General features: G+C 33.3%; 1 protein-coding gene across 1 annotated transcript; it reads right to left on the bottom strand.

Moving 5' to 3' along the window:
- Positions 1–5,422: 5,422 nt before the first annotated feature.
- Positions 5,423–22,365, bottom strand: LOC149777932 (uncharacterized). The gene is made up of 8 exons (XM_089939045.1): positions 19,620–22,365; positions 18,039–18,111; positions 15,056–15,313; positions 12,623–12,769; positions 11,589–11,784; positions 8,515–9,341; positions 7,122–7,208; positions 5,423–6,506 (listed from the first exon to the last, which is right to left on the bottom strand). The coding sequence occupies exons 1-6, from the start codon at positions 19,812–19,814 to the stop codon at positions 9,110–9,112; spliced, it is 1,101 nt and encodes a 366-aa protein (XP_089795171.1). The 5' UTR covers positions 19,815–22,365; the 3' UTR covers positions 5,423–6,506; positions 7,122–7,208; positions 8,515–9,109.
- Between the last annotated feature and the right edge of the window lie 535 nt (positions 22,366–22,900).

Genomic DNA, 22,900 nt, shown 5'->3' with positions numbered 1-22,900 from the left:
TCGGTTTAGTCACTTTTTTTTCTAACATAATCCCGCATAGAGGAAAATCTTTTTCCATTCTAATGGCTTTTAAATTTAAACATTTGCATGCTTGAAGTGTTCACAAATCTGCAATCGTTGCTGGTATACCGAAAACCTTCCGAATGCCAAAACGTTTTAAAATTTTGAAGAATATTTTTTAAAAACATTTTATTTAAGATAATATTTTATTTCATATCAAAGCAATTTAGTAGATCTAATATATTATGTTTAACTTTGCAGCATTGTGTAAGAGGTCAACAGAGATAAATTAGATATTATACAAGACCATCCTTGAATAAGCATAAACGTTGCACAGTTCATTACATTTCACATACATACATCTTTCCTTATACACGAGGATCATATTGAATATGTCGAGAAATTAGTATTTGATATGATCTGATAGGCAGGAAGAACAATCCAGCTAATGATTTTTGCATTCTTTGTTCTGCTTGCATAATATTACCTTTATGCAAAGTTTCAGTAATCTTTGCCAAGTTTTTCGCATTGTAGTTAGTGTTTGATTTGGAGTTATGGTTAGGCGTAAGTGTACGGTAACTTTAATTTGCACTGACCTAGGGATAATTAATCGTGTTCTTTAAAATGTTTTTAATAAGAAAAGAAACCTAAATATTTATTTTTGCAATAGGCCCTGGCTAATTTATATGGAACATTTTCGGTCAAATTTAAGTAAATTTTTTTTATAGATTTTCTCTAAATCAAATAGTTGTGTTAACGTCGTGTCATATGTAGTGATGTTCATTTATTCGTGAAAATTAAAGCCCAAAGATTTTAAAGGTTTTAATTTTATAATCTCATTGCCCTATAAATCTATTAGATTGTCTTGGTCTATTAGTAATTATGTTGGAAGGACCAATCACTTGTTTGACAAATGACTCTGTGACATTAAAATGGTTACGGGCCGGTTCATTTATATTGTGCTTGATATCAAATATGAGCCTTGTAAATTTGCCATTATGTGTTGGGTTTGCATGTCATACATAGTTTTCCGCATTTTCAAGATGTAGTAAGGTAAGTGATACTTTAATGATTGCATACATGATGTCACTTGAGATAGAATCTACATTAATTTATGAGAGTTTTATTCTACAAAACATGGACAAGTGTTGCAGCTACATCCATTGTTAGGTGTATATAGGCTACACGAACATGCCTGCTTTGTAGTATCATTTGTTATTTTTCCAAGAAAACGTTTATAATAACTAAGTGCACTACAAGCACTAAATAAATATATTGTTGACCGTTGCAAATATTTTACAAAGTCTATTAAACATAATTTGTTTGGAATTAAAATTTCTGCTAAAACTTTTATCTTCCAATCGAGGTTATTGAATATCTGCTTGGTAACAATGATTGTTCCATGGAGCATTCGTCAGGCACCATAGATTAAAATACAGTCACAAAAGCTAGAATTGTCCTTAAAAGGTTATTGTTTTATAAATAAGCACATCTTGGGGATTATCTCGTATTTGAGGACTTCATCCTCTTTTTTATCAAGCGTAACAAGATCTATGCAGATTGTCATTGACCTTTGTCCGTTTGACTCCAAAATCGCTTGGTTTCTTCCTTAACCGAAGTGCAAGTAATACTCAGAGTTTGCGCCACGTTGCTATGTATAACTAATGTTATTGTGCGGAAACCAATTTTCTTCTTTTAGCAAGTGATCTCAACCTTTGACATAAAATTCCACAACCTTCTTCCTCGCCTCTTGTGCAAGCAATCGCAGAGTGTGGGTGAGGTATGTCGTTTTCAACTTTTGTTTTTGCGCGGAAACCATGTTTTTAAGTCTTTCAGTAACCGTGCGTGCGTGCGTGTGTGTGTGTGGATTATGTCGCAAACATGTAGCATCATGTCCCTACCCCGGTATCTTTATCCTGAAGCCAGGCGTACCAGTTCTAACACTAACCTCTAAATGCTGAGCGCCAAGCTAGACAGTCTTTGTACCATGTTTATACCGCATTATAGGCGGACATTCTAACCACTTAGGCCACCAGAGTGGTTTCTTTCAGACAGTGATCTTGATATTTGTGTTTTTGACCCTGAAATCGATCCGCTTCTTCCTCAGCATATGTAACGTATCCAAGTAGTCTGGAAGTTAAGAGTCCCTAAAATGGAATGCCACTCTAGCGCAAACTAGATGTCACTGGAATTCAAGACAGTTTATTCCCTTTGAAATACTGAGTGTTTAATATTCTTCAGTGATAACACAATTTTCAAATTACCTCCTGTGGTGGACATACTGTATGTCAACTTGGCACAATTTTCATTTAGGACCAAGAAGGCATCATAAAGAGTGGTCATGTGGAAATCCCGTTTTGATATTTTCTATTTGTCATAGCAATGGTAAGATACCAAGATGGATGCCATAGTGGTCACATCCAATATCACATTGGCAACAATTATACCTATTACCAACTATACATAATAAGTCTTTTGATGAGAGACACAATGTCAGTAAGACCAGCTGTCTGAAGTACTGACCAAAATGGCACCACAAACTAGTCTTCTGGCTAAAACCAAATGACAATATTTCCCTTCATTTTGTAAGCAACATTTCAAGATGGCCAGATACACCTATTCACTAAGAAATATCCAAAACGTAATAGTGATGGATTGGTCATAAACTAAAAATGCTGCAAATCCACAACACTATGTTGGCCCTACAATTGTTAATAATGGGCCAACCATACATCATAAGAAGTCTTTTTGAGAAAAACGCATGTTTATTTTACCATTCATTGAAATATAGTAATAACATTTTCCACAACGCTATCTGCTGTGGTGGCTGTATTGGATGTTTGAGTGGCACCATTTTCATTTAGGACCAATTAGACCCGAGAATGAATGTGTGTGTGTGTGTGTGCAAAGTTTCATGGCAATACTTGAGGTAGTTTAGGAGTAGCAGAAGTACTAACAATCTTAACGTAAACAGTTAGATGACAGACAACACAGATCATCCCATAAACTCTTCTGTGCTGTGACCAGTATAGCTAAATAAACTCTTTAGTAGGTCACAGGAACATCATCTCAATGTACAACACACCACCATCCAAAGATGTACCTACAGTGCAAGTTTTCATTGCACTCCTGAAATCTGTGTTAATCATAGACAGGAAGATGGCCAGATGGACTCAAGGAGTATGGCAACAATAACATAACAGGAATACCGTGCATGGTACATTATAGTGGTTATAAATAACTTTGATCATTGGTCAAGGTATACTACCCTGAACTAAACATAATGTACAGAAGACACTATTTTCACATCTTGATCCCGAATTCAATAGGGCTTATCTTACCCAAAGTGTAAGAATCTGCATAGTTCTTTAACTTAAGATGAAGGACAGTTAGTACCACTTTGCCAAAATGAATACAGTCAAAGATCAACTGACATCATAATATATCAGCCTTATGACCAGAGCATAAATCATATAAGTAAATACAAATTTACTCCAATGAATGAGAAATCAATTTATTCATATTTTGCATGGTAAAATGTCAACACATTCACAACAAGCAAATCATTTATTTTTGCTCTTTTTCAAATACATTACAATTCTTAAATACAAACAATAACCATTCACTGAACAAAATAATACAGATCTCAAATATAAATGCATGTCAAATCCTAAACAATGTATGGATCCAAGTACTGTTATGGCAAACATATAAATGCATTGTTTTCCAGAGATGAACAGCCTTGTAAATGCAACAAAATGATTTAAGTACAGTTCACGAAAATAAAAATGTCTATTTACAAGTTATCAGTCTAACATGTTATCAAGTATATTCTATTCCTTTTTAACTGTATAATGGCTATGAACCTTTCTTACCCAGAATTGTAACTTGGGTACATAAATCTTAAGCACACACACACACACAATGGAAATACCACACATTAGGCAAAGTACTATAAGACATAATTTCCAATCATGTAAAGTCTAAATTTTCCTTAAGCAGAACACATGCTCTCATAAAATTCCATTCTTCTCACAGCAACTGATACATGTACAGGAAATATTTTTCTACCAAAAACATATGCCTATTACTTCCTGTTTAAAAATCTCTGAACTTAACATTCATATTTTACAAAAAATGTGTAAAAAAAGTCCACTTTAAATCCATGACAGAAGACTCATTGGTACCTGATAAGTGACATAATCAGCATTACATTGGTAGTTACAGAAAAAACATTTTGGGTATTTTCATGAAGTAAATAAGTCTACAAAATCCTTAAGCATCAAATCATCTTAGAAAATGACCACAATAAAACAATTGGGAATGAAAATGATACAAAGAGGTTTCATATGAATTAATTTCTTTTAAATTTAAGAAAAGATAATGTATACGACTTTACACTTTTCCACATAACTGTAAAAAGAAATGCTGCACGAAAATCTGTCGCATGATAAAGGAGGACAGACTTTTACATGTAACAAATATGTGGGGACAATGTGTCACATTATAATTAAGTACAGACACTTTTGTACAGGTTACAAATACATGGGGACAACATGTTCAATGTATACTCAATTTAAGAGTCTTGGGAAAATAGATGAAATACTAATCACTGCAGTTTTACCATTGGTCTGTTTAATTAACTTAAGAACAGATTTGGTATATCATGTGCTAACCACAACACTATCTGAAATTCGTACCAAACATATCAAAATATTTATAGATTATCCAAAACCGGCAAACTTGAAGGATCTACATATTTTATTCTACTGTCATCATATTTTATTCTCAAACAACTTGCAATATAAATATATCCATTTTGTAAGAGAACTGCCTTAAAATAGTCTTAAGATGCATATTATAGACAGGGACAATAATTTGCTCAAATATGGTACATCCATTTGCACAGTAAATCATGCATATTAAATTTGTTGTACTAGACTGATATAAGTACAGTGTGGTTAGTGTATCATCCAACATAACTGAAAGCTAATGTACATTTTTTGCAGAAGTTCTTCTTTTTCTTGCTGAATATTTGATGTGCTGAAGAAAAGCATTTGTTTGCTCACATATTTCAGTGTTAATTTTTTTTAACAACATGAGACGTGATGACTTGTATACTGGTGGACACTTATGGGAAAAGCCATGAAATGTATCATGAAAAAAACGAGTGTTTTTCCAAAAACCAGGTTCTCGATTCAAACAGTACTCCTCAAGCTGGCAACTAAAATCATAAAATATTTCTTCTGGGGCATTTTCCATGTATGCATAAGCAGAACAAGCAGGATATTTTCTCCCTTCATGTCCTGGTATCATATGATATCCATAGCAATGCCCATAATGCTGTGGGTCAAACCAGAGAAACAAGTATGTTGTACCCTTCCTTCCCACTTCAGGGTATTTTTTATGGCATTTTTCTTCAGCTCTTTCAGGTTCATCATCATAAGTACTATTATGAGATATTTTGTCCATCGTGTATTTTGGAGTTTCTCTTAACTGCTTACCATGGGGGGTGAAGTAATATGCTCTCCCAAATTTAGCAGGATTATAACTACCTGGTTTAGGATTAATCTGGTCTGTTCTTTACAGTTTGAAAAAAGCTGTTTCACTCTTGACACCAGATGGTCCAAAAATTCTAAAGTTGCTGAACATATACAAGTATTCATGACTGCAAATAATACATCTCTAATTTCAGGAGAAAACTTGGCAACTCTGTTTATAACATTTGTGTCTAAATTTGAATTTTTCCTGAGTAAATTCAAAATAGATTGGAAGTCGTCAACAAATCGATAGGGAATAATGCTTGAAATGGAATGATTTGAATATCATAAAAAGAACTGCTAACTTTCTCAATACTCGGTTGCTACAACCATTTTGCAGAAAAATATTCAACAGTGACTGAAAGTTTCTATCAACATGTAACAGAATATCATTTCGGTTTTTTTCCTCTTCTAAAGGTAGCTCATTAGCACTGCCCAAATTACCAAGCACTTTCTTAGAAAGGTAGAGTAAGTGATTTCTACTCTGAGCTTTATCCTTTGAATCATGATCACCCTGGGCAAAGCTAATGAAAGCCCTCTTATTCCTTCGATGACAAGGATCTATTGTAAAGTCATTGGTTGGAGTCTCTATTGGTACAACTGTTGAATGTCGAATGTTGATGCCTATCTCAGTTCCATCAGCAGCTAACATTTTTGGACTAAATTTGCAAATGGAACATGGCTGTCTATAATCTAAATTGAACTTACTTATCCAGGAAAAAAACCATGCAATAAAAGTATTATTAGACATAAAAGAAGCAGAATTATGACTGACACGTTTGTAGAACTATTCATGATTGTACAATAGGAGCCAAAAGAAATATATGAGTTCAGAACATGGTCCACAAAGTCCCAGCCAATTTCATCGCCAGCTCCAGTATCCCTGGTAAGAAAGTGGATGGCCTCTCTCTCTCCTGGGCCTATGTCACAATCCCGAGTGCCACTTAAACAATGGCGATACCAAATCTAAATAAAAAGTAAGAAATATCAGAATCCTGATTAACACTTAAACAACTGTGATAACAAATCTAAATATAAAATCACACACACACACACAAAATGTATCATTTACCAAATAAATAAAACATTATACAAACAACACAAATGTAAAAACAGATTCCTCACTGATAAAAAGTTAAGACTATTATCTTTTATACTGCTGGAAACACTAAGGCAAGTACACTGTCTTGACCACTTAAGTCACTCTTTTAATATCATAAAATTAGATGCTAATGCATGTTGTGAAATTTGTGAGTTTTCAAAGAACTAGATTTGGGTTTGTAAAGCAATAGAAAAATTATTCTCCCACATCCCCATAACTTAGTCGATACGTCTTAGCTTGATAAAAAGGACTTATGCATGCCAATATAAGCAACAACATATTTTTCATTTGTTGGTATAAAATGTTTTTTTTGTGCATATTTATGCTAACAATCTTTGACAGAAAGACAGAGATATGAATAGATAGGAACAAATAAAAATGCCATGCTTTCTAATAAAGTGGTTACTTAAAAGATGAGTTAGTTCATCATCAATGAATTGAAGCTCATTGAAAGAAGAAAATAAAGCAAAAATTTATACCTTGTGTTTTACAGGTCCATGACGTGTATATACAGTGGAAATATGGGATACTGCAATTGTCTCTCCATTAGGAAAGACATATCCTACCTGAAATCAATCAATTAAACAAAACTTTAAGTAATTCAAATATGACTGAGGAAAAGTATGAACAGACAGTGAATATTCAAGGACCAAAATTTAACCAAATTTCTTGTTGCAATGTGACAAATATTTCCTGAAGATGCAGCATAACCAAAGTAAATGTACTTTTATTTATTGTGTACAGGATGTGATATTAACTGTCTAGTCCTGGTCCATCTGAACCTGTACTGAATCCCATTAACATTTTTTTAGAATGAAATTTCATTTAAATTATGGATAAGCAATTAGTACATACATTGTATAATTTTCCATAATAAGTAATATGCATATGACAAATTTGTATGATAGTCAATCAATGAAAGTACATCCATCATCGGTCCATACAAATACTGGAAGTCACAAAGACGATGATTATTCTGTATTCCAGATGTTTTCTTTAGGCAATAACTTTTTATTCTCCAAACAATTTATCCTTCCTTTATTACACACTAGTTGATAATGCACTAACTCTTCCATACAAAACTGATAGATAAACCTCAGTTTTTTCATGTAAACATCATAGATTTTTCTCAAACAGTATGTTCATGCTCCCACTCATAATAATTAAAACAGCTGATGAAAGATACACTAGAAAAATAATGTATGGTGACTATCTAATTAAAACTGTAACCAATAATAAATGGTAATTACAGGTAATTTACTTCTGTTACATGCATATAGTTTGTGTAATTGTTGTAATGATTTTTGTCAGTTGTTGATGTGATCACGAGCATAATATTGAGCTACCTGAATGCATTTTACCATAGACCCTTATTTAATATTGGTTATTTTCATTCTCTTTTAAATACTTTCTCACAAATTAAGTTTGGTTTGGCATTTTACAGTACATCAACACAATGTAGTTTATTGGGGCAAAGTACCTTGCCAAGAACACACCACTGTAATTTTATCTGGGCTGATCCAATACTAATATTTGAACCTGCACCATCATGGTCATGAGCCTGGCATTTAGCAACTGCAGCTCCAAACCTTGGACCATGTAAAAGTGAAAGCAGAGCTAAGTAAGCTAGAGCCACACTGATTTTAGTTCACATACATGAGGTACACTGGTTAGGCCTCACTTTCAGTCAGTGAGATAATGCAATAACCAGCAATACCCTGATTATCAGCAATTGTTAAAAACATACACTACAAGCCTACAGAGTTTTATATAATAGCTTAGGAGAATAAAAGAGACAAATGGATAAACTATGTATTTGGAAGTGGTTGGTTATAGAAATGGGTTGTTAAGCTGAACACTGCATTTACTTACACCACATTTGCACATGTCTGGAACATTCGGTGGAGGCAACTCATGGTATCCACCATCAGGGGCAGTGTGAAGGTATCCAGCAATGTCGCGGCCAAAACTGGCATCACAAAAGGTACGTCTCAACTGTATGGCCTGCTGAAGTAACAATGAACCATCTTGCGATGGTATGTGTCTGCTGAGGCTTGGATACTCCCACAGGCCAGTATCTTCATTAAACTGATGCCCCTGTTAAAAGGATACATTAAATATACTCATTCTCTGAAAGGACTGTGTTCTGATAAAGCAAAACAAGAGAAATTGGTATTAAGTTTGGCACCTATTTGCATCCTCGTCATCAAAGGTAATATCCAACCAGTCATCAATTCTTCAATTGTCAAACGTCTAGTAGGTTCATGACGTTTGCGTTTGGATGCAGGGGGAACTACGTCACCATAATCAGATGACTTGTGTAAACTTTCAAATGTGGAAGTAGACTGAGCTGGATCTAAGGCAATGTTTTTATATTTGGAGCAAATGGAATAGACCTTATCCATGTTACCCTCTCTAAAATTGTACAACACCTAATTCCGTAGTGAAGCAGGTTTATACTTTTCTTTCATATCTGGAATTGATAGCCACTGGGAATAAGAAACTGTCTTGTGCTGCCATTTATGCCAATTTGGAAACATGGAGATATATTGAAGCTGCTGATCCCATGAAACTGGATATTCAAGTGGAACAAAGACATCTGAGAATGTAACTTGTTGGCACATACAACCTTCAGTTCTGTGAGTTTCAAAAGCGGCCTGAAAGGCAGTCCCATCAAAACATTTACTGGCAGAAAAAAACTGAAATGTAGGAAAAGAAAACATATTATTCTTTTATTGCATGCTAGTTGAAACAAATCTGTGATTAATATTTCTCGATGGAGATTTTATGCAAAACGTAAGACCCTGCAAAATGACTACACTACTAAAGCAATTGAAAATCTCAAGTACCAATTTTTTCTCTTTAGTGTATTTGTTACAGATTGCAAATGGTAAAGCCAAACCCATCATGAGATCTCAATCAATTTTGTACCCTGCAAAAATGATCATAAGTCAATTACTCATGTCACATTTAAACAATATCATGCACATACTTGAATGGCAGCATGTAACAGTGATCACTCACAAACACAATATTGAATCTTTCTTCCAGTAATTAGGCTATCAAATGGGTATTGTACAGATTCAGTTCTTATTAAAAAAGACCAATAACTAAGTCAGCAATTGAGCTGCAAAGACACAATCGTTAAAAGAATCAAGTTCACATACAATGCAGTTAACCTAACGAATTGTATTTGTTTTTTTGAAAAGGCTACTAACAATGACGTTCGCAGCTAGAGGAAATGTGAGCAATCTGATCATATAAATATACCAATGCCTCCTCAACATCACACTCCTATCCCATGATGAAGACATGTAGAGCTTAACAGTGCACAACTGTTTTTAAAAAAGTGCAAGTGAAATGCCTGTAAAGAAACTTATCTTCTCATGATGAGCTGAACAAGTACCAAGTTTCAGGGCAATCCACTAAATACTTTGAGTAACTGCATTAACAAAATTTGGTCATACACTGTATCCAACTGTAATCCAAAAATGTCCACAACCCTTACAAATATCATGGGAGCACAAAGATTTGTACATGCAGTTTTAGATGAATATTGTCACATGTGCCAATTTTCATGATCCTTTCAAAAAGGCACCACAATCGGTAGCACTGACAAGATTTTAACAATGCATTCTGCTGCACGACAATACATCAGACTAAAATTGCAAAAGCAAAGTGAATTGTTTATATGAACAATTGTTTATATTTTCAAACGATGACTGTAACATGCAGTTACATGGCAATCCAATGAAAAATGTGAGACAAGCTGACTTCAGAAAATCCTATCAAACATTAATCTAAGAAAGTATCTAGCTCTAACTGAAATAGCAGCAGAGATTTGTCAACGTATGCAACTTCCGATAATGATGAAAACATTTTTCCAAATGTCGTGGCAATCCAATGAAATCTGAAAGATTAGATGATTCATTAGATTATATTATGCACTGTCTTTAGACTGAAGTCAATAAAGGGCAATAATTCTAAACTTAATTAGCGGAACAGTGATTTGATATATGCATTATTTGTTATTGAACATAATATTTTACTGAATTTCATTACAATCCATAAAGAAGTTGTACAATTTGCACTCACAAGTTTGTATCATGCACTGCATTAATCTACAAAAGAAAAATGAACAAAAATTGCAGAAGCACACTGATTCATTGATATATGTATCTTCTGATAATGACCATAGGATTTACCAAGTTCCTAGTCCAATAAAAAACAAAAGGACTAGTTCAGGGGGCAATTTTGTTGCTGGCTTGCCAGACCAATACCTGTGGGTTCTGAGGAAGGTCATTTAAAATTGATGGCCATCGGCCCAATTAAAATTTCCTCCATCATTATTTTCCTCTGATTGGGAGAGCCAGTTGATTTTCTGCAGGGCCATTGATTTTCACACAAGATGGTCACACCAGCCAATGGAAAAAGTCTGTGTCACATCAACCCATGCTAACTGTACTAACAAGATTGTGACATTCAATGACAGAAAGAGCAATACATATAATAAAAATTGCAGGGGCAAAGGAGTCTCGGATTCGGATAATGTGGCTATGTGAGAAAGCTTGCCGGTAGCTTATCGTGGGTCGGTGGTTCTTTCTGGGGGTTTTCCGGGTTCTTCCTCCACCATTAATACTGGCCGCCATGTATAGCCCATCTTGTGCTGAAAAATGACGTTAAACCCTACAACAACAGCAGGGGCAAAGTGACTGGACAGTTGGTGCATATTTAGGTAATGACCAGTACATATAACATGTTTTATGGCAACTCATATAAATATATGAGAGACTAATTGTCTTAACAGTGTGCTGAATAGAAGGAAGGATAGACATATATGAATTAGTATATGGGCATGGTTATAACAAATGGAAAATGAAAGATCGATATAGAAAGACTGATGGAAAAGGTAATAATGATTTCCTGCATTTCTTCTTAATACTTACTTCGCATTCTGCTTGTCTTTGTAGCTCTTTTTCTTCTCTATGTACACCATCACCCCCATACACTCAAAATTATTTTCTTTGAAAATATTTGTTTGTACATGATGAAGAAGATGATCTAACGACTTCCTAATACTGTTTTTATTTTGGAACAGTATTTCGGAATACCTTCTTCCTGTGGATGGTAATTTCTTTGACTCTGTAATGAAACAAAAAAACAACACTATAAGCATAATGTTACTGTGTTTAACTTGCCCACCACAGACAATCAAATGTAGGTTATGGCATGCATCTACTTGCCAGCATGCACAAAAAAAGATCCATACCCTGTCAAAAGAACTAAACGTGACTATTTCGATGCAAGTTATATACATGGTAAAATATACAAGGTATAGATGTTAAATTTCTGTAAAATCTACATAAAGTATAAAGGTTTTACTGGGATGAATGGTGCAATTTTGTTTGCGGGTTTAGTGCTCTTTGTGGATGTCATTCACTTTATCTTACTTGTGTCCTTACTGTAGCTGCTTAATATTTAACAATTTGAAGGTCTGGTTAAATTGCTTTGATGTTGTTGCCATTTTGGTTTCTGGCTACTTTTCTCTTATAAAATGACATATTTTCCATTTTTATCACTCATAAGATCATGTGTTCTACTTTGTTTCCTCATGCACCTCTTGAAATAAAAATTACTTGACATCCAAATGATGTACTTGTCTTATGGAAACTACAAGACATTCTTCTGTTTAAGCTGTATTCTCAAACTTGAAGTAGGAGTTGGTAAGTGTATATTACTATGGCACCAACACTACAAAGTATAAAATTAAATGCACTATTAAACATTAAAGACAATCTTCTGTTCACATTTCACATCAACAATGCCTATCTTGTTCTCACTTCATTTTTGTTCAAAGTTAGGTTTTAAGATAGTCAATTTTGTGGCTTCTAAACACTTCAGTATTAAATAGAAAGCTTGCAAGCTACAGGTATATTTGGTCACGTATTAGTAAGAAGAAAGCCTTGAATAATGCACAAACCTGGCTCTGGCAGCTTTTTGCATTTCTCGGTTAGCAAATTAAAGTATTCTCCTTCAGCTGCTTTGATATCATCCAATGTAAATATGTTTTCCCCAAAAAAATCCTCGTTTCTATTGCATTCAAGCGCCTGTTTGATAATATCCAAACCTTGAAAGAGAAAGATTTATAGGTAAAATGTTGTGCCTTGATTCTGGAGATAACAAATCATGCAGACAAAGACTCATCCGCTATACTGCTTCAGAATGAAAAGTTAACAATGTTTATCAGATGTAATACAATTATATATATATATATATATATATATATATATATATCAGGGATCGTCCTGGGCTTCGCCAATGTCGCAAATTGCGATTTTTTTTCCTTATTGGCGACAATAATATCCCATCTGGCAATTTTTTTGGCGACATACTTTTTGGTTATTTAATTTGTACATACAATCATCGATTTGGACTGAATAAATTTAAAGCCAGAACGAAAGGAAGCCATAAACTTGACTAAGCAATGCATTGGAATCAATCTGTTACACAAACGATCCTTTGTTCTTATTGACAACCCTATCTTTACAGTGCATTGTTACATCATAATCTGCTTATGCTGACATCTGGGCTGAGTACCGTATGCTGCGATACAGTCAATCATGCTACCGCGCTATACCTACAACTGACCGACTTCTGAAGACGCGAATAGAACAGATACAATTAATTGTATGGCTAATCCTTCTGTTTTTTTTATACATATACCAATACAATAGTTTTGCTGAACCTTCATAGAAAACTGATAACCTTTGAAGTACCGACTACTGTGTATAAATACAAAGCAAATGGAAAAAATCTCAATCACAATTACATCTGTCGCCAGTGCAGCATTTTACTCATTGATTTTGAGTTGGTAAGTGTATATTACTATGGCACCAACACTACAAAGTATAAAATTAAATGCACTATTAAACATTAAAGACAATCTTCTGTTCACATTTCACATCAACAATGCCTATCTTGTTCTCACTTCATTTTTGTTCAAAGTTAGGTTTCCTTTTGCCATCAGTCCCGTGTTACGGCTGCAGAGACTTAAACTCCGCAACAAGAAATCAAGAAATAGCAAAAAAAAAAAAAAAAAAAAAAACAGTTTTGCATAATTAATAATAATTATTTATTTCTCAAAATACAGGAGTGAAAGAATCCTTAAATTGGGTGTGAATTTACGCTTATATATACGGTCCAATATTGCCAGGTGTTGACTCGTGTAAGTTTCATGCGTGGGAATGGAGATCCTATTTTTCTTGTCGAGAAAATTTATACAGCATTCAGTGATCATTCTTGGGATTTAGGAAGCAATTCGCTACAAGCTTTGTGAAGCTAGCCATAAAAGGGGGGGGGGGAGGCTGCTGAGAGACTACTGGTGTCACCTGTCAGCACTGAGGACTGTGAACGTGGATTCAGTAAGATGAACCTCATAAAAACTGACATCAGAAATAAGCTCTGCATCTCATCTCTCGAGAATTTAATGAGAATCAGCATGTACAGATGTGAAAAATTAGACTTTGAAACTGCATTCAACAAGTGGGCAGCCCTAAAATCGCGACGGATCTTCATGTAACACTTTGTAACATTTTGTTAATGCTTGTTGTAATTAAAGTATTAACTAATCCATCTTTTGTAATTTTCATTGCCTGTTACATTAATAGACTAAATTAACACTTGGAAAAATGTACACTACTTTTTTTGGCAACACTTTTTGAAAATTGGCGACAAAATATTGAGGTTGGCGATTATTTTGGCGACAGCTTTTTAAAAGCCACGACCATCCCTGTATATATATATATATATATATATATATATATATATATATATATAATCAATAGATTGTCTTTAACAAGGAGAAAAGAACATTAAATATTTGTATAAACTCATAACCTGATTAAAAAGCTATATCTGTAAATTTTGACAAAATGACAATGTTAAAGATAACATTACTGTAAGCCTAATGTGCTTTCATTAACCACACATATCAGAAGATTAATAACTGTTCTCTGACAGTCTTAATTTCAGTTTAAAGCTAAATTAAATAAAACTACAAATTCAACTTCTAAAAACTTTCCTATCAGTGGGATAAACAAGGTTTTAAACTACACTGTTCTAACTTAACTGATATTTCTAAATATGTTTTTATACTTTTATAGCTGCAACTAGGGTATGATAGTTTTTATCCCTCCCCTGTGGTCATAGGTCAAATATAGAATAAATGCAATTACAAAGAGATGTCGTAGAATAGAATTTGACAAATACTTACAAACATAAGCACAATGTACTCTGTGCTTTGATCACCAGTTAACCATCCAGTAATCTGGAGCCAGTTTGAATGTCCCAAAAGCATGAGCATCTGCTTTTATGAGTCTCAAATGTAGCTATAATGTTGTGATGATGTGATTACCTTTGCTTTCAAAGAATCCACTGAAAATGCCGATTTCACAAAATCGTAAATAGTGCAGACGTCCCTGGCGAAATACAACACCATATGCACAGCCTTCTGACAATCCTGCTATTGCCATGTCCATCATACTCTTCTCCAAAAGGAACATGTAAGATGTTTCTGGTAAAATTGTCCTTTGGAGAAGATGGCAAAAAGCTGACTGCCGAGTCACTGCTGCATGACATAATTCCATGTTACGTCTGAGGTTGGAAGTCCACTCTGTAAACACACAAAATAAAAAGATCATATATAATTAAAACCAGTTTGTGGTAGTTTACAGACACTGCAAACAACTGTTTACTTCATCATTATCTATAGAAATATTCACACCAGCAATATATTATTAGTTCTACATATCTACTTCTTATCCACCACCTTAACAAAACTGACTGAAGATAAAAGGATCTTTCAAATGTATAAGAAGTGTATGTATATACATATATATACACACATACACACAATGGTCCTGTTCTTATTATGTGGCCTTTTCAATTGAGGACTAAATGTTTTGTGCATAAGTGTATAGAATGTACATAGTACGGTAGTAAGAAAGTTACATACAACTTCAAAGCATTTAACATCTTCATTTAAAAGCAGCATTAATTATTAAAATGTTCTTGTCTTAAGAACAGACTTATTTCAATTGAACAACTGAATAATTCTTTTTCTTGACTTAAGAATGAAATGCAAGTGAGGTATATTTATCATGCAAATTGCAGAAACATTCAAAAATGTCATTTAAATCCTGGTACATATACCATGCTCTTTCCATTTACTCCATTTTCCAATGCTGATGAATATCCTCCTTATCTGTTACAAAAAATGTATTGGATTGGAGCCTTTCCAACATGAAGCAATTTGGGCCCCACACACCACCGCCAAGGATGTTGAGTCGAATGACTTCAACTTTTCTTTTAAAGTAATAGGTCTCCATTTTCGTGATGAATTGTTAAAGTTTTCTAATGATTTTTTCCTTTTTTGCTAATGGTACAGTACTGCAATTGATTATGAAGATGAAACTATTGTGGCCAAAATGCCTAGTTTATAAAGGAAGTGATGCATGAGTTGTCTCATGATTTTCTGGTCTTTGTCTGGTACTCAGTGCTGTTCAATGTTAATTTCTTCCTGTGTGCTAATCCACAACTCTATTTTTAGCCCATGAAGACCATTTTGTAATCCTGACATTTATAGATAATTAAATATTAACCTTAGTGGTACACTCAAACCTGACATTGGGAAATAGACATCAGTAGAGATAATCATGTTACTTACTGTACCAATCAAATAATGGTTTCGGACACATATTAAAATAAAATGTTGCCACTTGTGAAGTGAAAATCTTACATTTGTGCACAATTATAATTGCTGCTGTTTGCATTTGAGGGGTGGACTTTCTTGGGGATACTTTTAAACAGGAACTCTTCAGTGCCATGGAATTCTGGCCATAAAAAGTGGGTGGACACTGGTCAAACATACATTCAAGAGGGGGGCCACTGTACATAAAGGCTTCTAATGTTTTTTGTTGAAGCCAGTTGTTTTAACAGGGCAAGGGAATTATAAAAACATGAAAAAGACAATAGTACTGGCCATGAATAATACAAAATATTGATGTATGTATTTCATGAACTAATGTGTGAGAATATATGTAGGTTCCTTAGTGGATGTGCTGTTGCATGGTTATCATTATCAATTTATAACGTATTTCCCTTTCAACTTTTTTTATTGTAAAAAATACATTTTCTTACATTAACATTTAGTTTGGAATATTAACCTGAAAAAGTAGTTTCTTGTGATTTAAACAAAATCAAATTTAATATTAGTTAACAGGCTCAAGTCCATGAAAATGTATAATGCTTACATAACAGACAAATTTAGTGAGTTTGATGGTGAACTAGCTCAAAAATAGTATTCTGTTATGGACAATAAAGGTTATTTCTGTTGCTTAAATCTTATCTAATTAATGCAAGCCATACAGGTTAAAAACCCTGACAGTCTGTATTAAAACACATTATGATTTGTGGTGAGACAAATAAATGTGAGGATACTGGATGGATGGACAAGGACATGGAAAAATTATTTCACAAATATTCAAAAAGAAAAATTGTGAATAGCAAAAGGCACATCATAATCAACAGCTTAATAAGGCTAACAAATTTTATAAAAGATATTTTGAATTGTTTGGGAATGATGCTCTTAAACTGAAAATGTGCTTGACAGTCTAATACACAGATGGCAAGATGGAATCCATTTGTACATCTTTTGTCAACTTTTGTTATGTTGGGGGTGAAAACAAAATGTCATCAAAGTACTATTGTGAAGTAATCAATCCATAACAGGCCTGCACAGGGTTAAACTACTGGTATTAAACAGATAAGATTCCAACGATTTGGTAAGTTTTGACTACAAAACACTGCATTTGCATCATTTTTTAAATCAGTCACAGCTCCTTAAATGATTATATTTATTGTCACAATAAGATGTCATATCCTCTCAAGTTTTGGTTTTCAATATGAGTTTCCAGTGTTTCACCATTCACTGAATGTCTCTTATACATTCTTAACTTTAAAACTGTTGGAAACACCTGGAGATTTGAAGGATAGATCCTTGCATACCAATTTTAAGTTAGTATAAATAAACATACAATAATCTAGCATTTATATTAATTTTTGAAACATTTTCTTGGACACTGTATGCATTAATGGGCATTTCATCATAGTAACAACTCATTTACCTCTCCACTTTGAACAATATTTGAAGTGTCTTTTGTGAAGATAAAACAACAGAAACAAACCTATTTCAGCCTTTAGAAACCAAAACCCAATGAAAGCACTATATGTATCAGAAATGTTATGGAGGACAATCTGCAAATATAGTTGCTTAGTAATTTAAAACTTTTCTGTTAGTCATATGGAAATGGATAATCAATGCACACTTAGAGAACTACCTTTGTTTTGCTGCATTGTTGCTGTGTATATACCAAGTTCTGGACGGTCTGATGGAACACCCATGACAAGCAACTGCAAGAAAATAATATCCATCATAAAATGCTGGGTGGAGATGGCAGTTTACATGCAGTGATTTAACCTAACCAATTAATAAATAAAAATACACAATATGGCCACATGTATATGACAATGTATATGGGTGTTTATTATTTTTTTAACAATATCTTTTACAAGTTTTCAGTCTAATCGCTATGTCTGAATCCAGGCCAACCAGTCTTAACACTAACCTCTTAATGCTAAACGCCAAGCAAGGCAGCTGTTAGTACCATTTTTATAAGTCTTTTGTATGACTCGACTGGGGTTCAAACCTACAACTTCATGCATCCAAAGCAGATGCTCTAACCACTAGGCTATTGACACTGTATACAATCATTGAGCATATTTATGGATGTATGTATGTGGGGGGGGGGGTATTCAACATAACACCAGGAAATGCCTTAAAAAGCCAACCTAATTTGGTTAAAAATAATTGAAAAAACTAACAAATTTCATATCCCTACTTGAACTCTGGAAGCTAATGCTAAATTCAACTAAAACAAGATGATGAAGATGGAACAAACATTAAATCTTGTCTTAAGATATAAATATGACTTTTAAGATGATGTCTCATTATTACCTAAGTATGTTGAGTGGTTGGCAGAGTTCTGTATTCAAATCATTTGAAATAATGTATGACTATTTATCTCGGATTGCCAATTTAAAAAAGGAAATGTTATCAGAGCAACTCATTGATCTTGGTGCAAAAATTAGTTTACCTTCTTTTATTGAGAACTAAAGTGATTACTATCACTGGAAAAGATCATAAAACAGGGCCATATAGTAACATTTTCATATACTGGTCTGAGTATATTATTCCTTTTCTTATATTTACGTAGAATTTACCTTTATACCATATGCTGTATTATATACCGCTTATACTAAATAAACCTTATAAAATAAACTAAGAAGCTGGAGTCTTGTTTAATTCGTTAATTTAATTTGATATGTCATACAACCGAGTTAATTATTAATAAAGTGCAATTATTGGGCGACAATACTGAACTTTCCACCAATGAGATTCACTCAATATTCATTTAAACATTCTTATTTGTAAAAGTTTAAACAATAACTTGCAAATATCGAAATACGGGTAATGAGTATATTACGTATATCGTGTTACGAGGTATGCGGCAGCCTACGAATAGCTTTACGTAAATTATATACACGGCGGCAGTGCTTATAGTCTTTCCAGATATGGTAAACGGCAGCTGTTCGGTGTTTTAAAGGACGATTCAAATTATTAATATAGGTTTTAAACTAGAACAACATAATCCATGGGCAAAGAGTAACTTACTAGAATTCTAAAATATTTCCTCTTTCAAACGGCTATGAATAAAATCACATTTTGTTTTCTTTAATAGACCATCCATTTCGGGTGGGTGGGTGGGTACGGATGAGATGATAATTTATAATTGGCAGCTGTTTGGTACGTCTATAATACATACATTGGTGTAATCTTTTCAAGAAATTGAAATACAAACCTGTTCACTGCTCTCACTGCGTAACTTCTGATAATGTGTACTTCCAGAAGTACTGGGCACGCCAGTGTTCATTCTTGATGGTGGATTTTCATCTTTTGACGCTGCTGAGTTTGGTTTTGTGTGTGATGTCATGACCACGTGACACACTTTTTGGAAGAAATTACGCGATTGGTTCCAACGATTTCGCATGTTCATAGTCTGTTATACTGGAAAATCCTCCGTTTCATATAAAAACAACGTAAGGTAGTAGTAGAAAGCAATTAATTATTTTATCTGTATGTATAATGTCAAACGTTATTCCATTTCTCATGTAGATTCATATTTCTTTCTTACTTGAGTTATTTTAATTCCGCATCCTTTCTTTTTCATCAAAATCAATGAGAAATATACATTATACCTTACTACAAAATGATTTTTATAATCGTGAATTGCCACCTTTTCTTTCCAATTAAATATTATCAATGTTGAGGAGTATTCCTATTACTGACATATAATCTAATATTTTTGTTGCAATTCCTACAGATTTTAGTTCATCAGAAGATAAGAAAGAACCATCGCTTACGAGCATATAAATAATAATGCAGATAACATTTGCATGTCAATCGTTAATGTTAAACATTTGTGGTCCTAACAGGTTTCAATCTGGGCTTATAGGTGAAAACAAATTCTTTCTAATTACATTACTTTACAAATTTTGCGTAAAGTCTTGCCGTAATCATTTGTATAATTGTCCGGAATTTGTTAGTAAGAGCTAGATTCAATACGTGATTCAACAGAAAATACTTTCTTAAAATCAATATACGACAATGCTATAGATTTACTCTCATGTTTGATGGCTTTTCTCAACCACGATGTCTTCATTGCTTTAATAAAACCTTTACATTTCACAATGTTTATGATTATAGTCTTGAGAAATCACATTTTGTTTAAAGAAGCTGGACCTGAATTCCAAATGAATTTAAAAATCTATTTTAAAGGTTTGTTTTGTAAGTAATTGTCGTGGATCAAACAATTATTTAGTAGGTATATACGTTGAGATAAAGGTAAGGATTTAATTATTGTAATTTGGCAATGCAGATTAATTGTACTCCTAATCCAGCTATTAGGAATTAATTATATTGTCTTTATTATCTCAGGTGAACTTAAATCTCGAGCCATAATTTAATTTACTTTAAAATAATTATACCTAAAAATTTTCAAAAGGTCTTTGATTCCGATCTAAATAAAACTCGTGACACTGTTTTACATGTCGACAATGCCCATTCCAAACTGTCTTTGTATATTTTACATTGATATCTGATCCTGCCATTATATAAAATTGTATAACACCTCTATTGTAGATCAAGTAAATAGTTACTGCTATTTAAAAATACTTCAGTTTGATCTGCATATTGACCTAATTTATTTTTCGGTAATTCCTTTAATTGTTTTATTTATTTATTATCATATTTCAAGGATCTACAAACCATAACATAAATATGTACGGAGAAGTTAGATCTCATTGTCTACAACTTTGTTTCACATAAAAACAACTGACTTATATTCATTTTGCAATATCCCTGAATTAGTTATGTTTGTCGCGAATTAATAGATCGTAAACAAGTTTTATTATTCTCAATCAAAGGATTTGTATATCATGAAGGATTTGGTAAACGTCGAGAAAAACACTATCTCATACCTAACTCGAATGAAGGATTTGGCTGGACAAACGTCGAGAAAAACAATATCTCATACCTAACTCGAATGAAGGATTTGGCTGGACAAACGTCGAGAAAAACACTATCTCAGACCTAACTCGAATGAAACAAATTGCAATAGAGGACCCTTTCAATTTATCCAGTAGTTACGTGCACTTATGAACACTGTCATAACAATGATAACACTAGGCAAATATTTCCTAGTTCAATATCAAGTGATGTTTTGTATGCAATTCCTAATTTCAATTCCCTGTACATTTTGGCAATCAAGGAATCCAACATAGCACATGAAACTTTTCTTCTCAATGCGATGTATAGGAATGTTAAATTGTGAATTAACTACTATATCGAAATACAACTTAGCAAAAGGCAAAAGCTGATAATATAAATGGGATCCATAAAATATTCGAACGATATTGAATTAGCCAGATTGAATACAGCCAAGTGAAGCTACGTTCACGTAAAGCTACTTTTGATAACAATTGTATATTGTTAGTATCGCTTAGAAGTTATTGAGTAGGCTAAATCTCTCTTGGAAATTAGCAAACATGTAATTATTATATTAGCTTATATTCAACTCAGAAAAGACCATTTTGATAAAAGCTTGGTAATCAACCATAACAAAATCTATTGCAGCTACTTTTATTTCTCATTCATCATTTCAAACGTAATTGTGCACAGTTTACAAACATCCTTACTGTAGAATCGAGTAAGAAGAATAACATCTCCCTCTCTCCCATCATCCATTTTTTGTCAATATCGCATGTGAAAAATATTTTATCCTCACAATGGAAGCCCTTCCTTTTAAAATATATGGCATATGTTAGTTCAACAGATTCTTCGTTCCATCCGGCTTTGTAAGGTTCCAACATCAACCAGGCCGCGTATCTGATGGACACGTTCCTTGGGGTCCACACCCAATGCGCATCCTTCATAATTTCATTTCCGGTCGTCCAATAGATAAAGTTAGGTTGAATACCCTCCTGGAATGCTTCATGTAGAAATATGTGTGTACTGCTACATAATAGTATTATAATAATGTAATGTCATGCAATGTTATATATATATATATATATATATATATATATATATATATATATATATATATATATATATATATATATATATATGAGTGTGTGTGTATGTGAGAGAGAGTGCGTGTGTGGCCATTTCATATATTTATGTAGCATTTTAGACTTCTTCCTTACGAGCAGTTCTGAATTAATCTAAATATTAGATATTATTATCTTATATAATATTGTTTTATTATAATATTTATATGGTTTATATGTTGATTCCTTCTGTAATGTAATCGACAATATTGGAAATTGCCCTTTTATGTAGTAATAATAATAATAACAGTGTTTTTGCAATACTGGCCAATGGCCCATGATACATATCCATACATCATGCGATACAAAGAGATGTTATAGTGAATAACATAAGTATATCGTATTTATTGGAAGTATTATACATGAAAGTAATCATTATTGCATTTTTCGCATTGGGTGAGAGAAAATATATACTACATATTTTTCTCAAGAAATGAATTTAAGGGTAACCCAAAAACTTGCATGGAGCAAG

The sequence above is a fragment of the Sinohyriopsis cumingii genome, chromosome 17 (assembly GCF_028554795.1).
Source record: "Sinohyriopsis cumingii isolate HCF-2022 chromosome 17, ASM2855479v2, whole genome shotgun sequence".
NCBI classification, from domain to species: domain Eukaryota; kingdom Metazoa; phylum Mollusca; class Bivalvia; order Unionida; family Unionidae; genus Sinohyriopsis; species Sinohyriopsis cumingii.
Note: the sequence above shows the minus strand (reverse complement) of the source record. Positions and strands in the feature narration are given on the sequence as shown.

What these genes read in the sequence shown, in the direction of transcription:
- LOC149777932 (XM_089939045.1), bottom strand. Translation starts at nt 19,814, where the DNA reads ATGAACATGCGAAATCGTTGGAACCAATCGCGTAATTTCTTCCAAAAA. An exon ending in GCAGTGAGAGCAGTGAACAG is followed by an intron (nt 18,112 to 19,619) that starts GTTTGTATTTCA and finishes ATTTTCTTGCAG; the next exon opens with TTGCTTGTCATGGGTGTTCC. An exon ending in AACAATGCAGCAAAACAAAG is followed by an intron (nt 15,314 to 18,038) that starts GTAGTTCTCTAA and finishes GTGTGTTTACAG; the next exon opens with AGTGGACTTCCAACCTCAGA.